Source organism: Panulirus ornatus, chromosome 4 (genome assembly GCF_036320965.1).
Source record: "Panulirus ornatus isolate Po-2019 chromosome 4, ASM3632096v1, whole genome shotgun sequence".
Classification (NCBI taxonomy): Eukaryota; Metazoa; Arthropoda; class Malacostraca; order Decapoda; family Palinuridae; genus Panulirus; species Panulirus ornatus.
In genome coordinates, this window is record NC_092227.1 from 18,099,424 (window position 1) to 18,122,121 (window position 22,698).

Here is a 22,698-nt window from a genome sequence, read left to right on the forward strand (position 1 = left end):
TAGAGGATGTGTGGATTAGGTGTTTGCTTTGAAGAATGTGTGAGAAATACTCAGAAAAACAGATGGATTTGTATGTAGCATTTATGGATCTGGAGAAGGCATATGAGGGTTGATAGAGATATTTTGTGGAAGGTCTTAAGAGAATATGGTGTGGGAGGTAAGCTGCCAGAAGCAGTGAAAAGTTTTTACCAAGGATGTGTGGCATGTGTACGAGCAGGAAGAGAGGAGAGTGATTGGTTCCCAGTGAAGGTCGGTATGCAGCAGAGGTGTGAGATGTCCACATGGTTAATTTGTTTATGGATGGGGTGGTTAGGAGGGTAAATGCAAGAGTTTTGGAGAGAGGGGAGATTATGCAGGCTGTTGGGAATCAGAGGGCCTGGGAAGTAAGTCAGTTGTTTGCCGATGATACAGCACTGGTGGCTGATTCGAGTGAGAGACTGCAGAAGTTGATGACTGAGTTTCGAAAAGTGCGTGAAAGGACAAAGTTGAGAGAAAATGTGAATAAGAGCAAGGTTATCAGGTTCAGTAGGGTTGAGGGACAAGCTAATTGGAATGTAAGGTCGAATGGAGAAAAATTGGAGGAAGTGAAGTGTTTTAGGTATCTGGAAGTGGACTTATCAGCAAGTGGTCCCATGGAAGCAGAAGTGAGTCAGAGGGTGGGGGAGGGGTTGAAGTTTCTGGGATTGATGAAGAATGTGTGTAAAGAGAGAACGTTATCTCGAGGAACAAAAATAGGTATGCTTGAAGGAATAGTGGTTCCAACAATACCATGGTTGCAAGACATGGGTTATAGATACAGTTGTATGGAGGAGGGTGGATGTGTTGGATATGAGATGTTTTAGGACAATATGTAGTTTGAGCGAGTAAGTAATGAAAGGGTAAGAGAAATGTGTGGAAATAAAGAGTGTAGTTGAGAGAGCAGAAGAGGGCGTGTTGAAATGGCTTGGACATATGGAGAGAATAAGTGAGGAAAGATTGACATAGACAATATATGTGTCAAATGTGGAGGGAACAAGGAGGAGCAGGAGACCAACTTGTAGGTGGAAGGACGGAATGAAATAGAATGTAAGGTTGAATGGAGAAAAATTGGGGGAAGTGAAGTGCTTTAGATATCTGAAAGTGGTCTTAGCAGCAAGTGGAACCATGGAAGCAGAAGTGAGTCACAGGGTGGGGGAGGGGTTGAAGGTTCTGGGAGTGATGAAGAATGTATGGAAAGAGAGATTATCATCTCAAAGAGCAAAAATAGGTATGTTTGAAGGAATAGTAGTTCCAACAATTCTATATGGTTGCAAGGCATGGGCTATAGATAGGGTTGTACGGAGGAGGGTGAATGTGTTGGAAATGAGATGTTTGAGGACAATTTGTAGTTTGATCGAGTAAGTAATGAAAGGGTAGGAGAGATGTGTGGAAATAAAGAGTGTAGTTGAGAAAGCAGTAGAGGGTGTGTTGAAATGGCTTGGACATATGGAGAGAATGAGTGAGGAAAGGTTGACAAAGAGGATATATGTGTCAGAGGTGGAGGGACCAAGTAGAAGCAGGAGACCAAATTGGAGGTGGAAGGATGGAGTGAAAAAGTTTTTGAGAAATTGGGGCCTGAACATACAGGAGGGTGAGAGGCGTGCAAGGAATAGTGTGAATTGGGACGATGTGGTATACCAGGGTAAACGTGCTGTTTATGGATTGAACCAGGGCATGTGAAATGTCTAGGGTAAACCATGGAAAGGTCTGTGGGGCCTGGATGTGGATAAGAAGCTGTGGTTTTGGTGCATTACACATGACAGCTAGAGACTGAGTGTGAATAAACATGGCCTTTTTTGTCTGTTTTCCTGGTGCTATCTTGTTGAAGCAGGGGGTAGCAATGCCTTTTCCTGTGGGGTGAGGTGGCACCAGGAATAGATGAAAGTAGGCAAATATGAATATGTACATGTGTATATATTATGTCTGTATATGTCTATATATGGGCAATTTTGTATAAATATGTGGATAGGAGCGGATGGGCCATTGTCTGCTTCCTTGCACTACCTCGCTGATGTGGGAAACGGTGATCAAGTATGATAACTTATAATAAGAGGTTCATATATGTATTACTTACCTTTCTGTAACTTAAAGGGCTTGTGTATATAACTCACCCATCTGTAACCCATGTATATCACTCATCTTTCAATGAGCGGATGGGCCACTGTCTGTTTCCTTGCACTACCTCGCTGATGTGGGAAACGGTGATCAAGTATGATAACATAATAAGAGGCTCATGTATGTATTACTCACCTTTCTGTAACTTAAAGGGCTTGTGTAAGTAACTCACGCCTTCTGTAACTTATAAGAGACCCATGTATATCACTCATCTTTCAATAACTTATAGGAGATTTATGTATCTTACTCACCTGTCTTTAACTTATAAAAGAAACGTGTATCATTCTAACCCCTCTGTAACTTGTGAGAGACTAGTGTGTAATACTAACCCTTCTCACTCTGGCCTGCAAATCTTGAACAAAAAGCTTCCTCAGATTGTGCAGCGTCTGAAGCTCTTTGGCCACAGTGTCCTCGAGGCCCTTCAGGTCGTGGTGGGCCTGTTCCCGACGATCATTCAACATACTGCAGTACATCAGAAGTATTCTTTGTTAATCACAAGCAAGTTTACAGTACAGGAGTGGTGAAAGTATGTGATAGAGTGTAAGAAAGTAAACTCTAGACTGATATGGGTAAAACTGACAGTGGATGGATAGAGATGGATGATTATTGGTGCATATGTGCCGGAGCATGAGAAAAAAGATCATAAGAGGCAAGTGTTTTGAGAGCAGCTGAGTGAGTGTGTTAGTAGTTTTGATGCACGAGACCAGGTTATAGTGATAGTTGATTTGAATGCAAAGGTGAGTAATCTGGCAGTTGAGGGAATAATTGGTGTACATGGGGTGTTCAGTGTTGTAAATGGAAATGGTGAAGAGCTAGTACATTTCTGTGCTGAAAAAGGACTGGTGATTGGGAATACCTGGTTTAAAAAAAGAAATACACATAAGTATACGTATGTAAATAGGAGAGATGGCCAGAGAGCGTTATTGGATTACGTGTTAACTGATAAGCGTGCGAAAGCGAGACTTTTGGATGTTAATGTGCTGAGAGGTGCAACTGGAGGGAAGCCTGATCATTATCTTATGGAGGCGAAGGTGAAGATTTGTAGAGGTTTTCAGAAAAGAAGAGATAATGTTGGGGTGAACAGAGTGGTGAGAGTAAGTGAGCTTGGGAAGGAGACTTGTGCGAGGAAGTACCAGGAGAGACTGAGTACATAATGGAAAAAGGTGAGAACAAAGAGCATAAGGGGAGTGGGGGAGGAATGAAATGTATTTAGTGAACAGTGATGGCTTGCGCAAAAGATGCTTGTGGCATGAAAAGCATGGGAGGTGGTTTGATTAGAAAGGATAGTGAGTGGTGGGATGAAGAAGTAAAGATTATTAGTGAAAGACAAGAGAGAGGCATTTGGACGATTTTTGTAAGGAAATAATGCAAATGAGTGGGAGATGTATAAAAGAAAGAGGCAGGAGGTCAAGAGAAAGGTGCAAGAGGCAAAAAGAGGGCAAATGAGAGTTCGGGTGAGAGAGTATCATTAAATTTTAGGGAGAATAAAAAGTTGTTTTGGAAGAAGGTAAATAAAGTGCGTAAGACAAGGAAACAAATGGTAACATCAAATAAGGGGGCAAATGGGGAGGTGATAACAAGTACTGGTGATGTGAGAAGGAGATGGAGTGATATTTTGAAGGTTTGTTCAATGTGTTTGATGATAGAGTGGCAGATATAGGGTGTTTTGGTCGAGGTGGTGTACAAAGTGACAGGGTCAGGGAGAATGATTTGGTAAACAGAGAAGAGGTAGTAAAAGCTTTGCGGATGATGAAAGCCGGCATACAGTGAGTTTGGATGGTACTGCAGTGGAATTTATTAAAAAAGGGGGTGACTGTATTGTTGACTGATTGGTAAGATTATTTTATGTATGTATGACTCATGGTGAGGTGCCTGAGGATTGGCGGAATGCTTGCATAGTGCCATTGTACAAAGGCAAAGTGGATAAAAGTGAGTGCTCAAACTCCAGAGGTATAAGGTTGTTGAGTATTCCTGGGAAATTATATGGGAGGGTATTGATTGAGAGTGTGAAGGTATGTACAGAGCATCAGATTGGGGAAGAGCAGTGTAGTTTCAGAAGTGGTAGAGGACGTGTGGATCAGGTGTTTGCTTTGAAGAATGTATGTGAGAAATACTTAGAAAAGCAAATGGATTTGTATGTAGCATTTATGGATCTGGAGAAGGCATATGTGGACGTATATATATATATATATATATATATATATATATATATATATATATATATATATATATATATATATGTATATATATATATATATATATGTATATATATATATATATATATATATATATATATATATATATATATATATATATATATATATATATATATGTCCACACACGCACATATACATACCTGTGCATCTCAACATATACATATATATACACACACAGACATATACATATATACACATGTACATGATTCATACTGTTTGCCCTTATTTCATTCCCGTCGCCACCCCGCCACACATGAAACAACAAACACCCCCCCCCCACATGTGCGCGAGATAGCACTAGGAAAAGACAACAAAGGCCACATTCGTACACACTCAGTCTGTAGCTGTCATGTATAATTCACCAAAACCACAGCTTCCTTTCCACATCCAGGCCCCACAGAACTTTCCATGGTTTACCCCAGACGCTTCACATGCCCTGGTTCAATCCATTGACAGCACATCAACCCCGATATACCACATCATTCCACTTCACTCTATTCCTTGCACGCCTTTCACCCTCCTGCATGTTCAGGCACCGATCAATCAAAATCTTTTTCCACTTCATCTTTCCACCTCCAATTTGGTCTTCCACTTCTCCTCGTTCCCTCCACCTCTGACATATATTATCTATGTCAATCTTTCCTCACTCATTCTCTCCATGTGACCAAACCATTTCAAAACACCCTCTTCTGCTCTCTCAACCACATATATATATATATATATATATATATATATATATATATATATATATATATCCTCAACTACTGGGCTGCAACTCCAGCAAGGACATGGTCACACCCATCGACAACGGTAACCTCCAGAAGACCGATTTCGACGATGAAGGCCTGCACTGTGGCTGAGAGATTGACTTGAGGAGGCAGAAGTGATATTGTGACAGTGATTGTGTCAGCGTCGCGTCGCCTCGCCGCAGTGTATCGAGACAGACTTCCCCAGAACTTTTAAAGGGGAAGTAAATGTTTATAGTTGTGTTACTGGAGTGATAGTTTTCATGCATGGTGTTTTTGACAAGAAAATAGTGAAGTTGGAGAAAAATGTAGCTTAGACATTGAAGCTTATTGACACAGTGGTGAAATTGATGAGAACTGCTATTGACGTTTGTGTGAATAAATTGTACATTTCCTTTTCCATAGCCAGAGGTTGAACCATTATGTGACATTCATTTTTTTTCATTCATTTCAAGCTAAAAGTTTGTTTTCTAAATTGTTTCTTACATTTTTCATATGTATATATATGTATGTGTGTGTGTGTGTGTGTATGTGCATATGTGTGTGTGTGTGTGTGTGTGTGTATATGTATATATATATGTATATTATCCCTGGGGATAGGGGTGAAAGAATACTTCCCACGTATTCCTCGCGTGTCGTAGAAAGCGACTAGAGGGGACGGGAGCGGGGGGCCGGAAATCCTCCCCTCCTTGTATTAACTTTCTAAAATGGGAAACAGAAGAAGGAGTCACGCGGGGAGTGATCATCCTCCTCGAAGGCTCAGAGTGGGGTGCCTAAATGTGTGTGGATGTAACCAAGATGTGAAAAAAGGAGAGATAGGTAGTATGTTTGAGGAAAGGAACCTGGATGTTTTGGCTCTGAGTGAAACGAAGCTCAAGGGTAAAGGGGAAGAGTGGTTTGGAAATGTCTGGGGAGTGAAGTCAGGGGTTAGTGAGAGGACAAGAGCAAGGGAAGGAGTAGCAATACTCCTGAAACAGGAGTTGTGGGAGTATGTGATAGAATGTAAGAAAGTAAATTCTCGATTAATATGGGTAAAATTGAAAGTTGATGGAGAGAGGTGGGTGATTATTGGTGCATATGCACCTGGGCATGAGAAGAAAGATCATGAGAGGCAAGTGTTTTGGGAGCAGCTAAATGAGTGTGTTAGCGGTTTTGATGCACGAGACCGGGTTATAGTGATGGGTGATTTGAATGCAAAGGTGAGTAATGTGGCAGTTGAGGGAATAATTGGTATGCATGGGGTGTTCAGTGTTGTAAATGGAAATGGTGAAGAGCTTGTAGATTTATGTGCTGAAAAAGGACTGATGATTGGGAATACCTGGTTTAAAAAGCGAGATATACATAAGTATACTTATGTAAGTAGGAGAGATGGCCAGAGAGCGTTATTGGATTACGTGTTAATTGACAGGCGTGCGAAAGAGAGACTTTTGGATGTTAATGTGCTGAGAGGTGCAACTGGAGGGATGTCTGATCATTATCTTGTGGAGGCTAAGGTGAAGATTAGTATGGGTTTTCAGAAAAGAGGAGTGAATGTTGGGGTGAAGAAGGTGGTGAGAGTAAGTGAGCTTGGGAAGGAGACCTGTGTGGGGAAGTACCAGGAGAGACTGTGTACAGAATGGAAAAAGGTGAGAACAATGGAAGTAAGGGGAGTGGGGGAGGAATGGGATGTATTTAGGGAATCAGTGATGGATTGCGCAAAAGATGCTTGTGGCATGAGAAGAGTGGGAGGTGGGCTGTTTAGAAAGGGTAGTGAGTGGTGGGATGAAGAAGTAAGAGTATTAGTGAAAGAGAAGAGAGAGGCATTTGGACGATTTTTGCAGGGAAAAAATGCAATTGAGTGGGAGAAGTATAAAAGAAAGAGACAGGAGGTCAAGAGAAAGGTGCAAGAGGTGAAAAAAAGGGCAAATGAGAGTTGGGGTGAGAGAATATCATTAAATTTTAGGGAGAATAAAAAGATGTTCTGGAAGGAGGTAAATAGGGTGCGTAAGACAAGGGAGCAAATGGGAACTTCAGTGAAGGGCGTAAATGGGGAGGTGATAACAAGTAGCGGTGATGTGAGAAGGAGATGGAATGAGTATTTTGAAGGTTTGTTGAATGTGTCTGATGACAGAGTGGCAGATATAGGGTGTTTTGGTCGAGGTGGTGTGCAAAGTGAGAGGGTTAGGGAAAATGATTTGGTAAACAGAGAAGAGGTAGTAAAAGCTTTGCGGAAGATGAAAGCCGGCAAGGCAGCAGGTTTGGATGGTATTGCAGTGGAATTTATTAAGAAAGGGGGGTGACTGTATTGTTGACTGGTTGGTAAGGTTATTTAATGTATGTATGACTCATGGTGAGGTGCCTGAGGATTGGCGGAATGCGTGCATAGTGCCATTGTACAAAGGCAAAGGGGATAAGAGTGAGTGCTCAAATTACAGAGGTATAAGTTTGTTGAGTATTCCTGGTAAATTATATGGGAGGGTATTGATTGAGAGGGTGAAGGCATGTACAGAGCATCAGATTGGGGAAGAGCAGTGCGGTTTCAGAAGTGGTAGAGGATGTGTGGATCAGGTGTTTGGTTTGAAGAATGTATGTGAGAAATACTTAGAAAAGCAAATGGATTTGTATGTAGCATTTATGGATCTGGAGAAGGCATATGATAGAGTTGATAGAGATGCTCTGTGGAAGGTATTAAGAATATATGGTGTGGGAGGCAAGTTGTTAGAAGCAGTGAAAAGTTTTTATCGAGGATGTAAGGCATGTGTACGTGTAGGAAGAGAGGAAAGTGATTGGTTCTCAGTGAATGTAGGTTTGCGGCAGGGGTGTGTGATGTCTCCATGGTTGTTTAATTTGTTTATGGATGGGGTTGTAAGGGAGGTAAATGCAAGAGTCCTGGAAAGAGGGGCAAGTATGAAGTCTGTTGGGGATGAGAGAGCTTGGGAAGTGAGTCAGTTGTTGTTCGCTGATGATACAGCGCTGGTGGCTGATTCATGTGAGAAACTGCAGAAGCTGGTGACTGAGTTTGGTAAAGTGTGTGGAAGAAGAAAGTTGAGAGTAAATGTGAATAAGAGCAAGGTTATTAGGTACAGTAGGGGTGAGGGTCAAGTCAATTGGGAGGTGAGTTTGAATGGAGAAAAACTGGAGGAAGTGAAGTGTTTTAGATATCTGGGAGTGGATCTGTCAGCGGATGGAACCATGGAAGCGGAAGTGGATCATAGGGTGGGGGAGGGGGCGAAAATTTTGGGAGCCTTGAAAAATGTGTGGAAGTCGAGAACATTATCTCGGAAAGCAAAAATGGGTATGTTTGAGGGAATAGTGGTTCCAACAATGTTGTATGGCTGCGAGGCGTGGGCTATGGATAGAGATGTGCGCAGGAGGATGGATGTGCTGGAAATGAGATGTTTGAGGACAATGTGTGGTGTGAGGTGGTTTGATCGAGTAAGTAACGTAAGGGTGAGAGAGATGTGTGGAAATAAAAAGAGCGTGGTTGAGAGAGCAGAAGAGGGTGTTTTGAAATGGTTTGGGCACATGGAGAGAATGAGTGAGGAGAGATTGACCAAGAGGATATATGTGTCGGAGGTGGAGGGAACGAGGAGAAGAGGGAGACCAAATTGGAGGTGGAAAGATGGAGTGAAAAAGATTTTGTGTGATCGGGGCCTGAACATGCAGGAGGGTGAAAGGAGGGCAAGAAATAGAGTGAATTGGAGTCATGTGGTATACAGGGGTTGACGTGCTGTCAGTGGATTGAAGCAAGGCATGTGAAGCGTCTGGGGTAAACCATGGAAAGCTGTGTAGGTATGTATATTTGCGTGTGTGGACGTGTGTATATACATGTGTATGGGGGGGGGGTTGGGCCATTTCTTTCGTCTGTTTCCTTGCGCTACCTCGCAAACGCGGGAGACAGCGACAAAGTATAAAAAAAAAAAAAAAAAAAAAAAAAAAAAATATATATATATATATATATATATATATATATATATTCTTTTTTTTTTTTTTTGCTTAGTCGCTGTCTCCCGCGTTTGCGAGGTAGCGCAAAGGAAACAGATGAAAGAAATCGCCCAACCCACCCCCATACACATGTATATACATACGCCCACACACGCAAATATACATACCTACACAGCTTTCCATGGTTTACCCCAGACGCTTCACATGCCCTGATTCAATCCACTGACAGCATGTCAACCCCGGTATACCACATCGATCCAATTCACTCTATTCCTTGCCCTCCTTTCACCCTCCTGCATGTTCAGGCCCCGATCACACAAAATCTTTTTCACTCCATCTTTCCACCTCCAATTTGGTCTCCCACTTCTCCTCGTTCCCTCCACCTCCGACACATATATCCTTTTGGTCAATCTTTCCTCACTCATTCTCTCCATGTGCCCAAACCATTTCAAAACACCCGCTTCTGCTCTCTCAACCATGCTCTTTTTATTTCCACATATCTCTCTTACCCTTACGTTACTTACTCGATCCAACCACCTCACACCACACATTGTCCTCAAATATCTCATTTCCAGCAAATCCATCCTCCTGTCCACAACTCTATCCATAACCCACGCCTCGCAACCATACAACATTGTTGGAACCACTATTCCTTCAAACATACCCATTTTTACTTTCCGAGATAATGTTCTCGACTTCCACACATTCTTCAAGGCTCCCAGGATTTTCGCCCCCTCCCCCACCCTATAATCCACTTCCGCTTCCATGGTTCCATCCGCTGCCAGATCCACTCCCAGATATCTAAAACACTTTACTTCCTCCAGTTTTTCTCCATTCAAACTTATCTCCCAATTGACTTGACCCTCAACCCTACTGTACCTAATTACCTTGCTCTTAATCACATTTACTCTTAACTTTCTTCTTTCACACACTTTACCAAACTCAGTCACCAGCTTCTGCAGTTTCTCACATGAATCAGCCACCAGCGCTGTATCATCAGCGAACAACAACTGACTCACTTCCCAAGCTCTCTCATCCCCAACAGACTTCATACTTGCCCCTCTTTCCAAAACTCTTGCATTCACCTCCCTAACAACCCCATCCATAAACAAATTAAACAACCATGGAGACATCACACACCCCTGCCGCAAACCTACATTCACTGAGAACCAATCACTTTCCTCTTTTCCTACACGTACACATGCCTTACATCCTCAATAAAAACTTTTCACTGCTTCTAACAACTTGCCTCCCACACCATATATTCTTAATACCTTCCACAGATCATCTCTATCAACTCTATCATATGCCTTCTCCAGATCCATAAATGCTACATACAAATCCATTTGCTTTTCTAAGTATTTCTCACATACATTCTTCAAAGCAAACACCTGATCCACACATCCTCTACCACTTCTGAAACCACACTGCTCCATTTGCTTTTCTATATATGTATATATATATATATATATATATATATATATATATATATATATATATAGGTATAAGGTTGTTGAGTATTCCTGGTAAATCATATGGGAGGGTATTGATTGAGAGGGTGAAGGCATGTACAGAGCATCAGATTGGGGAAGAGCAGTGTGGTTTCAGAAGTGGTAGAGGATGTGTGGATCAGGTGTTTGCTTTGAAGAATGTATGTGAGAAATACTCAGAAAAGCAAATGATTTGTATGTAGCATTTATGGATCTGGAGAAGGCATATGATAGAGTTGATAGAGATGCTCTGTGGAAGGTATCAAGAATATATGGTGTGGGAGGCACGTTGTTAGAAGCAGTGAAAAGTTTTTATCGAGGTTGTAAGGCATGTGTTCGTGTAGGAAGAGAGGAAAGTGATTGGTTCTCAGTGAATGTAGGTTTGCGGCAGGGGTGTGTGATGTCTCCATGGTTGTTTAATTTGTTTATGGATGGGGTTGTTAGGGAGGTGAATGCAAGAGTTTTGGAAAGAGGGGCAAGTATGAAGTCTGTTGGGGATGAGAGAGCTTGGGAAGTGAGTCAGTTGTTGTTCGCTGATGATACAGCGCTGGTGGCTGATTCATGTGAGAAACTGCAGAAGCTGGTGACTGAGTTTGGTAAAGTGTGTGAAGGAAGAAAGTTAAGAGTAAATGTGAATAAGAGCAAGGTCATTAGGTACAGCAGGGTTGAGGGTCAAGTCAATTGGGAAGTAAGTTTGAATGGAGAAAAACTGGAGGAAGTAAAGTGTTTTAGATATCTGGGAGTGGATCTGGCAGCGGATGGAACCATGGAAGCGGAAGTGGATCATAGGGTGGGGGAGGGGGCGAAAATCCTGGGAGCCTTGAAGAATGTGTGGAAGTCGAGAACATTATCTCGGAAAGCAAAAATGGGTATGTTTGAAGGAATAGTGGTTCCAACAATTTTGTATGGTTGCGAGGCGTGGGCTATGGATAGAGTTGTGCGCAGGAGGGTGGATGTGCTGGAAATGAGATGTTTGAGGACAATGTGTGGTGTGAGGTGGTTTGATCGAGTAAGTAACGTAAGGGTAAGAGAGATATGTGGAAATAAAAAGAGCATGGTTGAGAGAGCAGAAGCGGGTGTTTTGAAATGGTTTGGGCACATGGAATGAGTGAGGAAAGATTGACCAAGAGGATATATGTGTCGGAGGTGGAGGGAACGAGGAGAAGTGGGAGACCAAATTGGAGGTGGAAAGATGGAGTGAAAAAGATTTTGTGTGATCGGGGCCTGAACATGCAGGAGGGTGAAAGGAGGGCAAGGAATAGAGTGAATTGGATCGATGTGGTATACTGGGGTTGACGTGCAGTCAGTGGATTGAATCATTGCATGTGAAGCGTCTGGGGTAAACCATGGAAAGCTGTGTAGGTATGTATATTTGCGTGTGTGGACGTGTATGTATATACATGTGTATGGGGGTGGGTTGGGCCATTTCTTTCGTCTGTTTCCTTGCGCTACCTCGCAAATGCGGGAGAAAGCGAGAAAGCAAAAAAAAAAAAAAAAAATTTCAATTTTTCTAAAAGAAGGAACAGAGGGGGCCAGGTGAGGATATTCCAAAAAAGGTCCAGTCCTCTGTTCTTAACGCTACCTCGCAAACGCGGGAAATGGCGAATAGTTAAAAAAAAATATATATATATATATATATATATATATATATATATATATATGTGTGTGTGTGTGTGTGTGTGTGTGTGTGTGTGTGTGTGAATAAGAGCAAGATTATTATGTACAGTAGGGTTGAGGGACAAGTCAATTGGGATGTTAGTTTGAATAAAGAAAAACAGGAGGAAGTGAAATGTTTTAGATATCTGGGAGTGAATTTGGCAACGGATGGAACCATGGAAGCGGGAGTGAGTCACAGGGTGGGGAGGGGGGCGAAAGTTCTGGGAGCGTTGAAAAATGTGTGGAAGGTGAGAACATTATCTCGGAAAGCAAAAATAGGTATGTTGGAAGGAATAGTGGTTCCAACAATGTTATATGGTTGCGAGGCGTGGGCTATAGATAGGGTTGTGCGGAGGAGGGTGAATGTGTTGGAAATGAGATGTTTGACGACATGTGTTATGAGGTGGTTTAATTAAGTAATGGAAGGGTAAGAGAGATGTGTGGTAATAAAAAGAGTGTGGTTGAGAGAGCAGAAGAAGGTGTAATAAAATGGTTTGGTCACTTGGAGAGAATGAGTGAGGAAAGATTGACAAATAGGATATATGCGTTAGAGGTGAGGGGAACGGGGAGAAGTGGGAGAGCACATTGTAGGTGGAAGGATGGAGTGAAAAAGATTTTGAGCGATCGGGGCCTGAAGATGCAGGAGGGTGAAAGGTGTGCAAGGAATAGAGTGAGTTGGAACGATGTGGTATACTGGGGTCGACATGCTGTCAATGGATTGAACCAGGGAATGTGAAGCGTCTGGGGCAAACTATGGAAAGTCTTGTGGGGCCTGGATGTGGAAAGGGAGATGTGGTTTCGGTGCATTCTACATGACAGCTAGAGACTGAGTGTGAACAAATGTGGCCTTTATTGTCTCTTCCTAGCGCTACCTCATGCACGTGCGGGGGGAGGGGGTTTTCATTTCATGTGTGGCGGGGTGGCGACGGGATTGAATAAAGGCGGTAAGTATGAATTAAGTACATATATGTGTATATATGTATATATCTGTGTATGTATATACATGTATACGTTGAAATATATAGGTATGTATATGTGCGTGTGTGGACGTGTATGTATATACATGTGTATGTTGGTGGGTTGGGCCATTCTTTCGTATGTTTCCTTGCGCTACCTCGCTAACATAGGAGACAGCGACAAAGTATAATAAACAAGTGTATATACATAAACACCCATACACGCACATATACATAAATATACATATCAACATATACATGCACAGACATATACATATATTATATACACATGTACATATTCATACTTGCTTGCCTTCATCCATTCCTGTCGCTAACTCACCGCACAAGAGATAGCATCCCCCCTTTCAATGAGTTCAAGATGCACTTTCGATGATCATATCATCAGGGGAGATACAAGAATGAGATACAAGATATAGAACAGTGGATTGATATAAAAGGAAGAGACATAGCTAAGAAGCCAATGGTAAACAAGCTTTACCAGATAGTGTTGTTTGGGTTGGTGGTGTTCGGGTCTGGCATCATGCCTGTCATAAAACTTTTAGAATGTGGACAAGAATGGGAACTGCTTACAAATTTTGCCTACAACAAAGCTATCCAATTTGTATAGCCCTTCACCAATATCAATGTGCAAATCTTTGTGTGTCTAATAGTAGATTCAATGATATTTTTTCGTGGTAAAGGAGTTACATTTAATGAATGAACTGGCATTACCCCAGTCAATACAATGTTCATAATATTCAACATGGAAAGTTTGGCTTAGTGAGTTCAGTGGTCTCCATCATATAACAATTATCAAAATGGTTAGTTTTTTAATCAAGTGGGTAAGATATCAAGTTCTAATATCATGAGCGATGTAGATTTAGTTCACTGGCTTAATGATATTGATGTTGATTTTGATATCAAACTGGTATGTTTTGATGTTTCATCATTTTTCACACAGTTCCAGTCGATGACCTCTTACAAAATTTGGCTGATTTCTCGGATAACATTGATTTTACCCTCTAAGGCAATTTGGTTATGTAGATGATGTTCTTTCTGTTTGGCCAATAAATGAAAATTTACAAATATTTCTATATCTACTTAACAATCTAGTGCCTTCTATAATCTTGCTATCATTTCTATATTATATGATCCATTAGGATAGAAACATGCTTAAGTTTACCATATACAGAAAACCCACCAATGTTTGTTCATATATTCATTATTATCCAGCTCAACATGACAGAGTTAAATCATCATCATTCCCGTCGATGTTCCTTTGGGCATTACATATATGCAGTCCGGAATTTATTGATGATGAGTTTGAGAAGATATATTCTATTGGATCATTTTTTAGAGTTAAACCCAAACCTCCCCTTGATACCAAGAATCTTTTAGTCCTCCCTTTTAGTGATAATTTTACATTACTTCCTAGGTTGCTTATACCCTCTATTGCAAAAGTATCCTTCAGAAATAACAATACTCTAAAGAATATCTTAATCAAAAACTCACCAGAAAATTCTGCAGGCTGTGTTTACAGAATCCCTTGTAAAAATTGTAATATGCTTTATGTTGGGCAGACTGGTAAGGATCTTTATGATAGACTTAAGCAACATTAACATAGTATAAGAGCAGGACAAAAATCAAGTGCTTTGTTTAATCATGTTAAAAATCATGGCCACTGTACTGACTGGAGTAATGCTAATTTAGTTCCCTTTCTTAGTCCACATAAAGATAAATCTTATGAAAGGGAATGATGCCAGACCAAAACATATCAACATAAACACCAATCATCCGGTAATGCCTGTTTACGATGGCGTATTAGCTTCATCTCTTCCTTATATATCAACTGATTGTTCTACATCTGTCTTATTCTTGTGTCTCCCCTGACGATGTGATCATCAAACGGAAGTGCACTTGGGAACATATTGTGTTTCATTTTTCTGTGGTTTTATGCATATACTAGATAATGCAAGGTTATTATGTTCAGTAGGCATGAGGGACAAGTTAATTGGGAGGTAAGTTTGAATGGAGAAAAACTGGAGGAAGTGAAACGTTAGATATCTGGGAGTGGACTTAGCAGCAGATGGAACCTTGGAAGCGGAAGTGAGCCAGAAGGTGGGGAGGGAAGCGAAGGTTCTGGGAGCGTTGAAGAATGTGTGGAAGGAGAGAACGTTATCTCGGAGCAAAAATAGTTGTTTGAAGGAATAGCGGTTCCAACAACGTTAAATGGTTGCGAGGCATGGGCTATAGATAGGGTTGTGCGAAGGAGGGTGGATGTGTTGAAAATGAAATGTTTGAAGACAATTTGTTGTGTGAGGTGGTCTGATCGAGTAAGTAAAGAAAGGATAAGAGAGATGTGTGGTAATAAAAAGTGTGTGGTTGAGGGAGCAGAAGAGAGTGTGTTGAAATGGTTTGGACACATGGAGAGAATGAGTGATGAAAGATTGACAAAGAAGATATATGTGTCAGAGGTGGAGGAAAGGAGAAGAGGGAGACCAAATTGGAGGTGGAAGGATGGAGTGAAAAATATTTTGAGCGATTGGGGCCTGAACATACAGGAAGGCGAAAGTCGTGCAAGGAATAGAGTGAATTGGAACGGTGTGGTATACAGGGGTACATGTGCTGTCAAGGGATTGAACCAGGGCATGTGAAGCGTCTGGAGTAAACCATGGAAAGGCCTGTAGGGCCTGGATGTGGAAAGGGAGCTGTGGTTTCGGTGCATTACACATGACAGTTAGAGACTAAATGTGAATGAATGTGGCCTTTTGTATTTTCACATGTGGTGGGGTGGCAACGAAAATGGATGAAGGCAGCAAGTATGAATATGTACATGTGTATATATGTATATATCTGTGTATGTATATGTATGTATACGGTGAAATGAATAGATATGTATACGTTTGTGGGTGGGCGTATATGTATATACATGTGTATGTGGAAGGGTTGGGCCATTCTTTCGTCTGTTTCCTTGCGCTACCTCGCTAACGCGGGAGATAGCGAAAAAGTATAAATACATATACATACATATATATATATATATATAAATATATATATATATATATATATATATATATATATATATATATATATATATATATGACTTGACCCTCAACCCTACTGTACCTAATAACCTTGCTCTTATTACTCTTAACTTTCTTCTTCCACACACTTTACCAAACTCAGTCACCAGCTTCTGCAGTTTCTCACATGAATCAGCCACCAGCGCTGTATCATCAGCGAACAACAACTGACTCACTTCCCAAGCTCTCTCATCCCCAACAGACTTCATACTTGCCCCTCTTTCCAGGACTCTTGCATTTACCTCCCTAACAACCCCATCCATAAACAAATTAAACAACCATGGAGACATCACACACCCCTGCCGCAAACCTACATTCACTGAGAACCAATCACTTTCCTCTCTTCCTACACGTACACATGCCTTACATCCTCGATAAAAACTTTTCACTGCTTCTAACAACTTGCCTCCCACACCATATATTCTTAATACCTTCCACAGAGCATCTCTATCAACTCTATCATATGCCTTCTCCAGATCCATAAATGCTACATACAAATCCATTTGCTTTTCTAAGTATTTCTCACATACATTCTTCAAAGCAAACACCTGATCCACACATCCTCTACCACTTCTGAAACCGCACTGCTCTTCCCCAATCTGATGCTCTGTACATGCCTTCACCCTCTCAATCAATACCCTCCCATATAATTTACCAGGAATACTCAACAAACTTATACCTCTGTATTTTGAGCACTCACTCTTATCCCCTTTGCCTTTGTACAATGGCACTATGCACGCATTCCGCCAATCCTCAGGCACCTCACCATGAGTCATACATACATTAAATAACCTTACCAACCAGTCAACAATACAGTCACCCCCTTTTTTAATAAATTCCACTGCAATACCATCCAAACCTGCTGCCTTGCCGGCTTTCATCTTCCGCAAAGCTTTTACTACCTCTTCTCTGTTTACCAAATCATTTTCCCTAACCCTCTCACTTTGCACACCACCTCGACCAAAACACCCTATATCTGCCACTCTGTCATCAGACACATTCAACAAACCTTCAAAATACTCATTCCATCTCCTTCTCACATCACCACTACTTGTTATCACCTCCCCATTTACGCTCTTCACTGAAGTTCCCATTTGCTCCCTTGTCTTACGCACCCTATTTACCTCCTTCCAGAACATCTTTTTATTCTCCCTAAAATTTACTGATAGTCTCTCACCCCAACTCTCATTTGCCCTTTTTTTCACCTCTTGCACCTTTCTCTTGACCTCCTGTCTCTTTCTTTTATACTTCTCCCACTCAATTGCATTTTTTCCCTGCAAAAATCGTCCAAATGCCTCTCTCTTCTCTTTCACTAATACTCTTACTTCTTCAATTGGGAGGTGAGTTTGAATGGAGAAAAACTGGAGGAAGTGAAGTGTTTTAGATATCTGGGAGTGGATCAGTCAGCGGATGGAACCATGGAAGCGAAAGTGGATCATAGGGTGGGGGAGGGGGCGAAAATTTTGGGAGCCTTGAAAAATGTGTGGAAGTCGAGAACATTATCTCGGAAAGCAGAAATGGGTATGTTTGAAGGAATAGTGGTTCCAACAATGTTGTATGGTTGCGAGGCGTGGGCTATGGATAGAGTTGTGCGCAGGAGGATGGATGTGCTGGAAATGAGATGTTTGAGGACAATGTGTGGTGTGAGGTGGTTTGATCGAGTAAGTAACGTAAGGGTAAGAGAGATGTGTGGAAATAAAAAGAGCGTGGTTGAGAGAGCAGAAGAGGGTATTTTGAAATGGTTTGGGCACATGGAGAGAATGAGTGAGGAAAGATTGACCAAGAGGATATATGTGTCGGAGGTGGAGGGAACGAGGAGAAGAGGGAGACCAAATTGGAGGTGGAAAGATGGAGTGAAAAAGATTTTGTGTGATCGGGGCCTGAACATGCAGGAGGGTGAAAGGAGGGCAAGGAATAGAGTGAATTAGAGCGATGTGGTATACCGGGGTTGACGTGCTGTCAGTGGATTGAATCATTGCATGTGAAGCGTCTGGGGTAAACCATGGAAAGCTGTGTAGGTATGTATATTTGCATGTGTGGACGTATGTATATACATGTGTATGGGGGTGGGTTGGGCCATTTCTTTCGTCTGTTTCCTTGCGCTACCTCGCAAACGCGGGAGACAGCGACAAAGTATAAAAAAAAAAAAAAAAAAAATATATATATATATATATATATATATATATATATATATATATATATATATATATATATATATATATATATATATTTTTTTTTCATACTATTCGCCATTTCCCGCATTAGCGAGGTAGCGTTAAGAACAGAGGACTGGGCCTTTGAGGGAATATCCTCATATGGCCCCCTTCTCTGTTCCTTCTTTTGGAAAATTTAAAAAAAAAATGAGAGGGGAGGATTTCCAGCCCCCCGCTCCCTTCCCTTTTAGTCGCCTTCTACGACATGCAGGGAATACGTGGGAAGTATTCTTTCTCCCCTATATATATTTATCTATTTATTCACTTTGCCCCGTTGCCGTCCCCCGCATCAGCGAGGCAGCGCAAGGAAACAGACGAAAGAATGGCCCAACCCACCCACATACACATACACATATATATATATACACATACACATACACATATATATATATATATATATATATATATATATATATATATATATATATATATATATCTTTTTCTTTCATGCTATTCGCCATTTCCCCGCGTTAGCGAGGTAGCGTTAAGAAAAGAAAACTGGGCCTTAGAGGGAATATCCTCTCCTGGCCCCCTTCTTTTGGTAAATTAAGAAAAAAAAAAACTGAAAGGGGGGATTACCAGCCCCCCGTTCCCTTCCCTTTTAGTCGCCTTCTACGACACGCAGGGAATACGTGGGAAGTATTCTTTCTCCCCTATCCCCAGGAATATCTATTTTTTTTTTTTTTTTATTTTGCTTTGTCGCTGTCCCCCACGTTAGTGAGATAGCGCAAGGAAACAGACGAAAGAATCGCCCAAACCACCCACATACACATGTACATACATACACGTCCACACAGGCAAATATACATACCTATACATCTCAACGTATACTTATATATACACACACAGACATATACATATATACACATGCACATAATTCATACTGTCTACCTTTATTAATTCCCATCGCCACCACGCCACACATGAAATAACAACCCCTTCCCCCCTCATGTGTGCGAGGTAGCGCTAGAGAAAGACAACAAAGGCGACATTCGTTCACACTCAGTCTCTAGCTGTCATGTAATAATGCACCGAAACCACAGCTCCCTTTCCACATCCAGGCCCCACAGAACTTTCCATGGTTTACCCCAGATGCTTCACATGCCCTGGTTCAATCCATTGACAGCAGGTCGACGTCGGTATACCACATCGATCCAATTCACGCTATTCCTTGCACGCCTGTCACCCTCCTGCATGTTCAGGCCCCGATCACTCAAAATCTTTTTCACTCCATCTTTCCACCTCCAATTTGGCCTCCCACTTCTCGTTCCTTCCACCTCTGACACATATCCTCTTGGTCAATCTTTCCTCACTCATTCTCTCCCTGTGACCATACCATTTCAAAACACTCTTCTGCTCTCTCACCCACACTCTTTCTATTACCACACATCTCTCTTACCCTATTATTACTTACTCGATCAAACCACCTCACACCACATATTGTCCTCAAACATCTCATTTCCAGCACGTCCACCCTCCTCCGCTTGGGAAGTGAGTCAGTTGTTGTTCGCTGATAATACAGCGCTGGTGGCTGATTCATGTGAGAAACTGCAGAAGCTGGTGACTGAGTTTGGAAAAGTGTGTGGAAGAAGAAAGTTAAGAGTAAATGTGAATAAGAGCAAGGTTATTAGGTACAGTAGGGTTGAGGGTCAAGTCAATTGGGAGGTGAGTTTGAATGGAGAAAAACTGGAGGAAGTGAAGTGTTTTAGATATCTGGGAGTGGATCTGGCAGTGGATGGAACCATGGAAGCGGAAGTGGATCATAGGGTGGGGGAGGGGGCGAAAATCCTGGGGGCCTTGAAGAATGTGTGGAAGTCGAGAACATTATCTCGGAAAGCAAAAATAGGTATGTTTGAAGGAATAGTGGTTCCAACAATGTTGTATGGTTGCGAGGCGTGGGCTATGGATAGAGTTGTGCGCAGGAGGATGGATGTGCTGGAAATGAGATGTTTGAGGACAATGTGTGGTGTGAGGTGGTTTGATCGAGTGAGTAACGTAAGGGTAAGAGAGATGTGTGGAAATAAAAAAAGCGTGGTTGAGAGAGCAGAAGAGGGTGTTTTGAAGTGGTTTGGGCACATGGAGAGGATGAGTGAGGAAAGATTGACCAAGAGGATATATGTGTCGGAGGTGGAGGGAACAAGCAGAAGAGGGAGACCAAATTGGAGGTGGAAAGATGGAGTGAAAAAGATTTTGTGTGATCGGGGCCTGAACATGCAGGAGGGTGAAAGGAGGGCAAGGAATAGAGTGAATTGGAGCGATGTGGTATACCGGGGTTGACGTGCTGTCAGTGGATTGAAGCAAGGCATGTGAAGCGTCTGGGGTAAACCATGGAAAGCTGTGTAGGTATGTATATCTGCGTGTGTGGACGTATGTATATACATGTGTATGGGGGGGGGTTGGGCCATTTCTTTCGTCTGTTTCCTTGCGCTACCTCGCAAACGCGGGAGACAGCGACAAAGTATAATAAAAAAAATATAAAATATATATATATATATATATATATATATATATATATATATATATTACTCTCACCACCCTCTTCACCCCAACATTCACTCTTCTTTTCTGAAAACCCATACAAATCTTCACCTTAGCCTCCACAAGATAATGATCAGACATCCCTCCAGCTGCACCTCTCAGCACATTAACGTCCAAAAGTCTCTCTTTCGCGCGCCTGTCAATTAACACGTAATCCAATAACGCTCTCTGGCCATCTCTCCTACTTACATACGTATACTTATGTATATCTCGCTTTTTAAACCAGGTATTCCCAATCACCAGTCCTTTTTCAGCACATAAATCTACAAGCTCTTCACCATTTCCATCTACAACACTGAACACCCCATGTATACCAATTATTCCCTCAACTGCCACAGTACTCACCTTTGCATTCAAATCACCCATCACTATAACCCGGTCTCGTGCATCAAAACCACTAACACACTCATTCTGCTGCTCCCAAAACACTTGCCTCTCATGATCTTTCTTCTCATGCCCAGGTGCCTATGCACCAATAATCACCCATCTCTCTCCATCAACTTTCAGTTTTACCCATATTAACCGAGAATTTACTTTCTTACATTCTATCACATACTCCCACAACTCCTGTTTCAGGAGTACTGCTACTCCTTCCCTTGCTCTTGTCCTCTCACTAACCCCTGACTTTACTCCCAAGACATTCCCAAACCACTCTTCCCCTTTACCCTTGAGCTTCGTTTCACTCAGAGCCAAAACATCCAGGTTCCTTTCCTCAAACATACTACCTATCTCTCCTTTTTTCACATCTTGGTTACATCGGTTACATCCACACACATTTAGACACCCCAATCTGAGCCTTCGAGGAGGATGAGCACTCCCCGCGTGACTCCTTCTTCTGTTTCCCATTTTAGAAAGTTAAAAAATACAAGGAGGGGAGGATTTCTGGCCCCGCGCTCCCGTCCCCTCTAGTCGCCTTCTACGAGCTTGGGAAGGAGACTTGTGTGAGGAAGTACCAGGAGAGACTGAGTACAGAATGGAAAAAGGTGAGAACAATGGAAGTAAGGGGAGTGGGGGAGGAATGGGATGTATTTAGGGAATCAGTGATGGATTGCGCAAAAGATGCTTGTGGCATGAGAAGAGTGGGAGGTGGGTTGATTACAAAGGGTAGTGAGTGGTGGGATGAAGAAGTAAGATTATTAGTGAAAGAGAAGAGAGAGACATTTGGACGATTTTTGCAGGGAAAAAATGCAATTGAGTGGAAGATGTATAAAAGAAAGAGACAGGAGGTCAAGAGAAAGGTGCAAGAGGTGAAAAAGAGGGCAAATGAGAGTTGGGGTGAGAGTGTATCATTAAATTTTAGAGAGAATAGAAAGATGTTCTGGAAGGAGGTAAATAAAGTGCGTAAGACATGGGAGCAAATGGGAACTTCAGTGAAGGTCGCAAATGGGGAGGTGATAACAAGTAGTGGTGATGTGAGAAGGAGATGGAGTGAGTATTTTGAAGGTTTGTTGAATGTGTTTGATGATAGAGTGGCAGATATAGGGTGTTTTGGTCAAGGTGGTGTGCAAAGTGAGAGGGTTAGGGAAAATGATTTGATAAACAGAGAAGAGGTAGTAAAAGCTTTGCGGAAGATGAAAGCCGGCAAGGCAGCAGGTTTGGATGGTATTGCAGTGGAATTTATTAAAAAAGGGGGTGACTGTATTACTGACTGGTTGGTAAGGTTATTTAATGTATGTATGACTCATGGTGAGGTGCCTGAGGATTGGCGGAATGCGTGCATAGTGCCATTGTACAAAGGCAAAG

At 41.9% G+C, this 22,698-nt stretch overlaps 1 protein-coding gene across 3 annotated transcripts in view; it reads right to left on the reverse strand.

Annotated features, from left to right (window-relative positions):
• Nucleotides 1-22,698, reverse strand: part of LOC139765906 (kinesin heavy chain-like) — a 909,514-nt gene that overhangs the window by 67,836 nt on the left and 818,980 nt on the right. For all 3 annotated transcript variants that reach the window (XM_071693874.1, XM_071693867.1, XM_071693860.1), the window contains one exon: nucleotides 2,463-2,595. In XM_071693874.1, coding sequence (XP_071549975.1) covers nucleotides 2,463-2,595 — 133 coding nt within the window. The remainder of the gene's footprint in view (nucleotides 1-2,462; nucleotides 2,596-22,698) is intronic.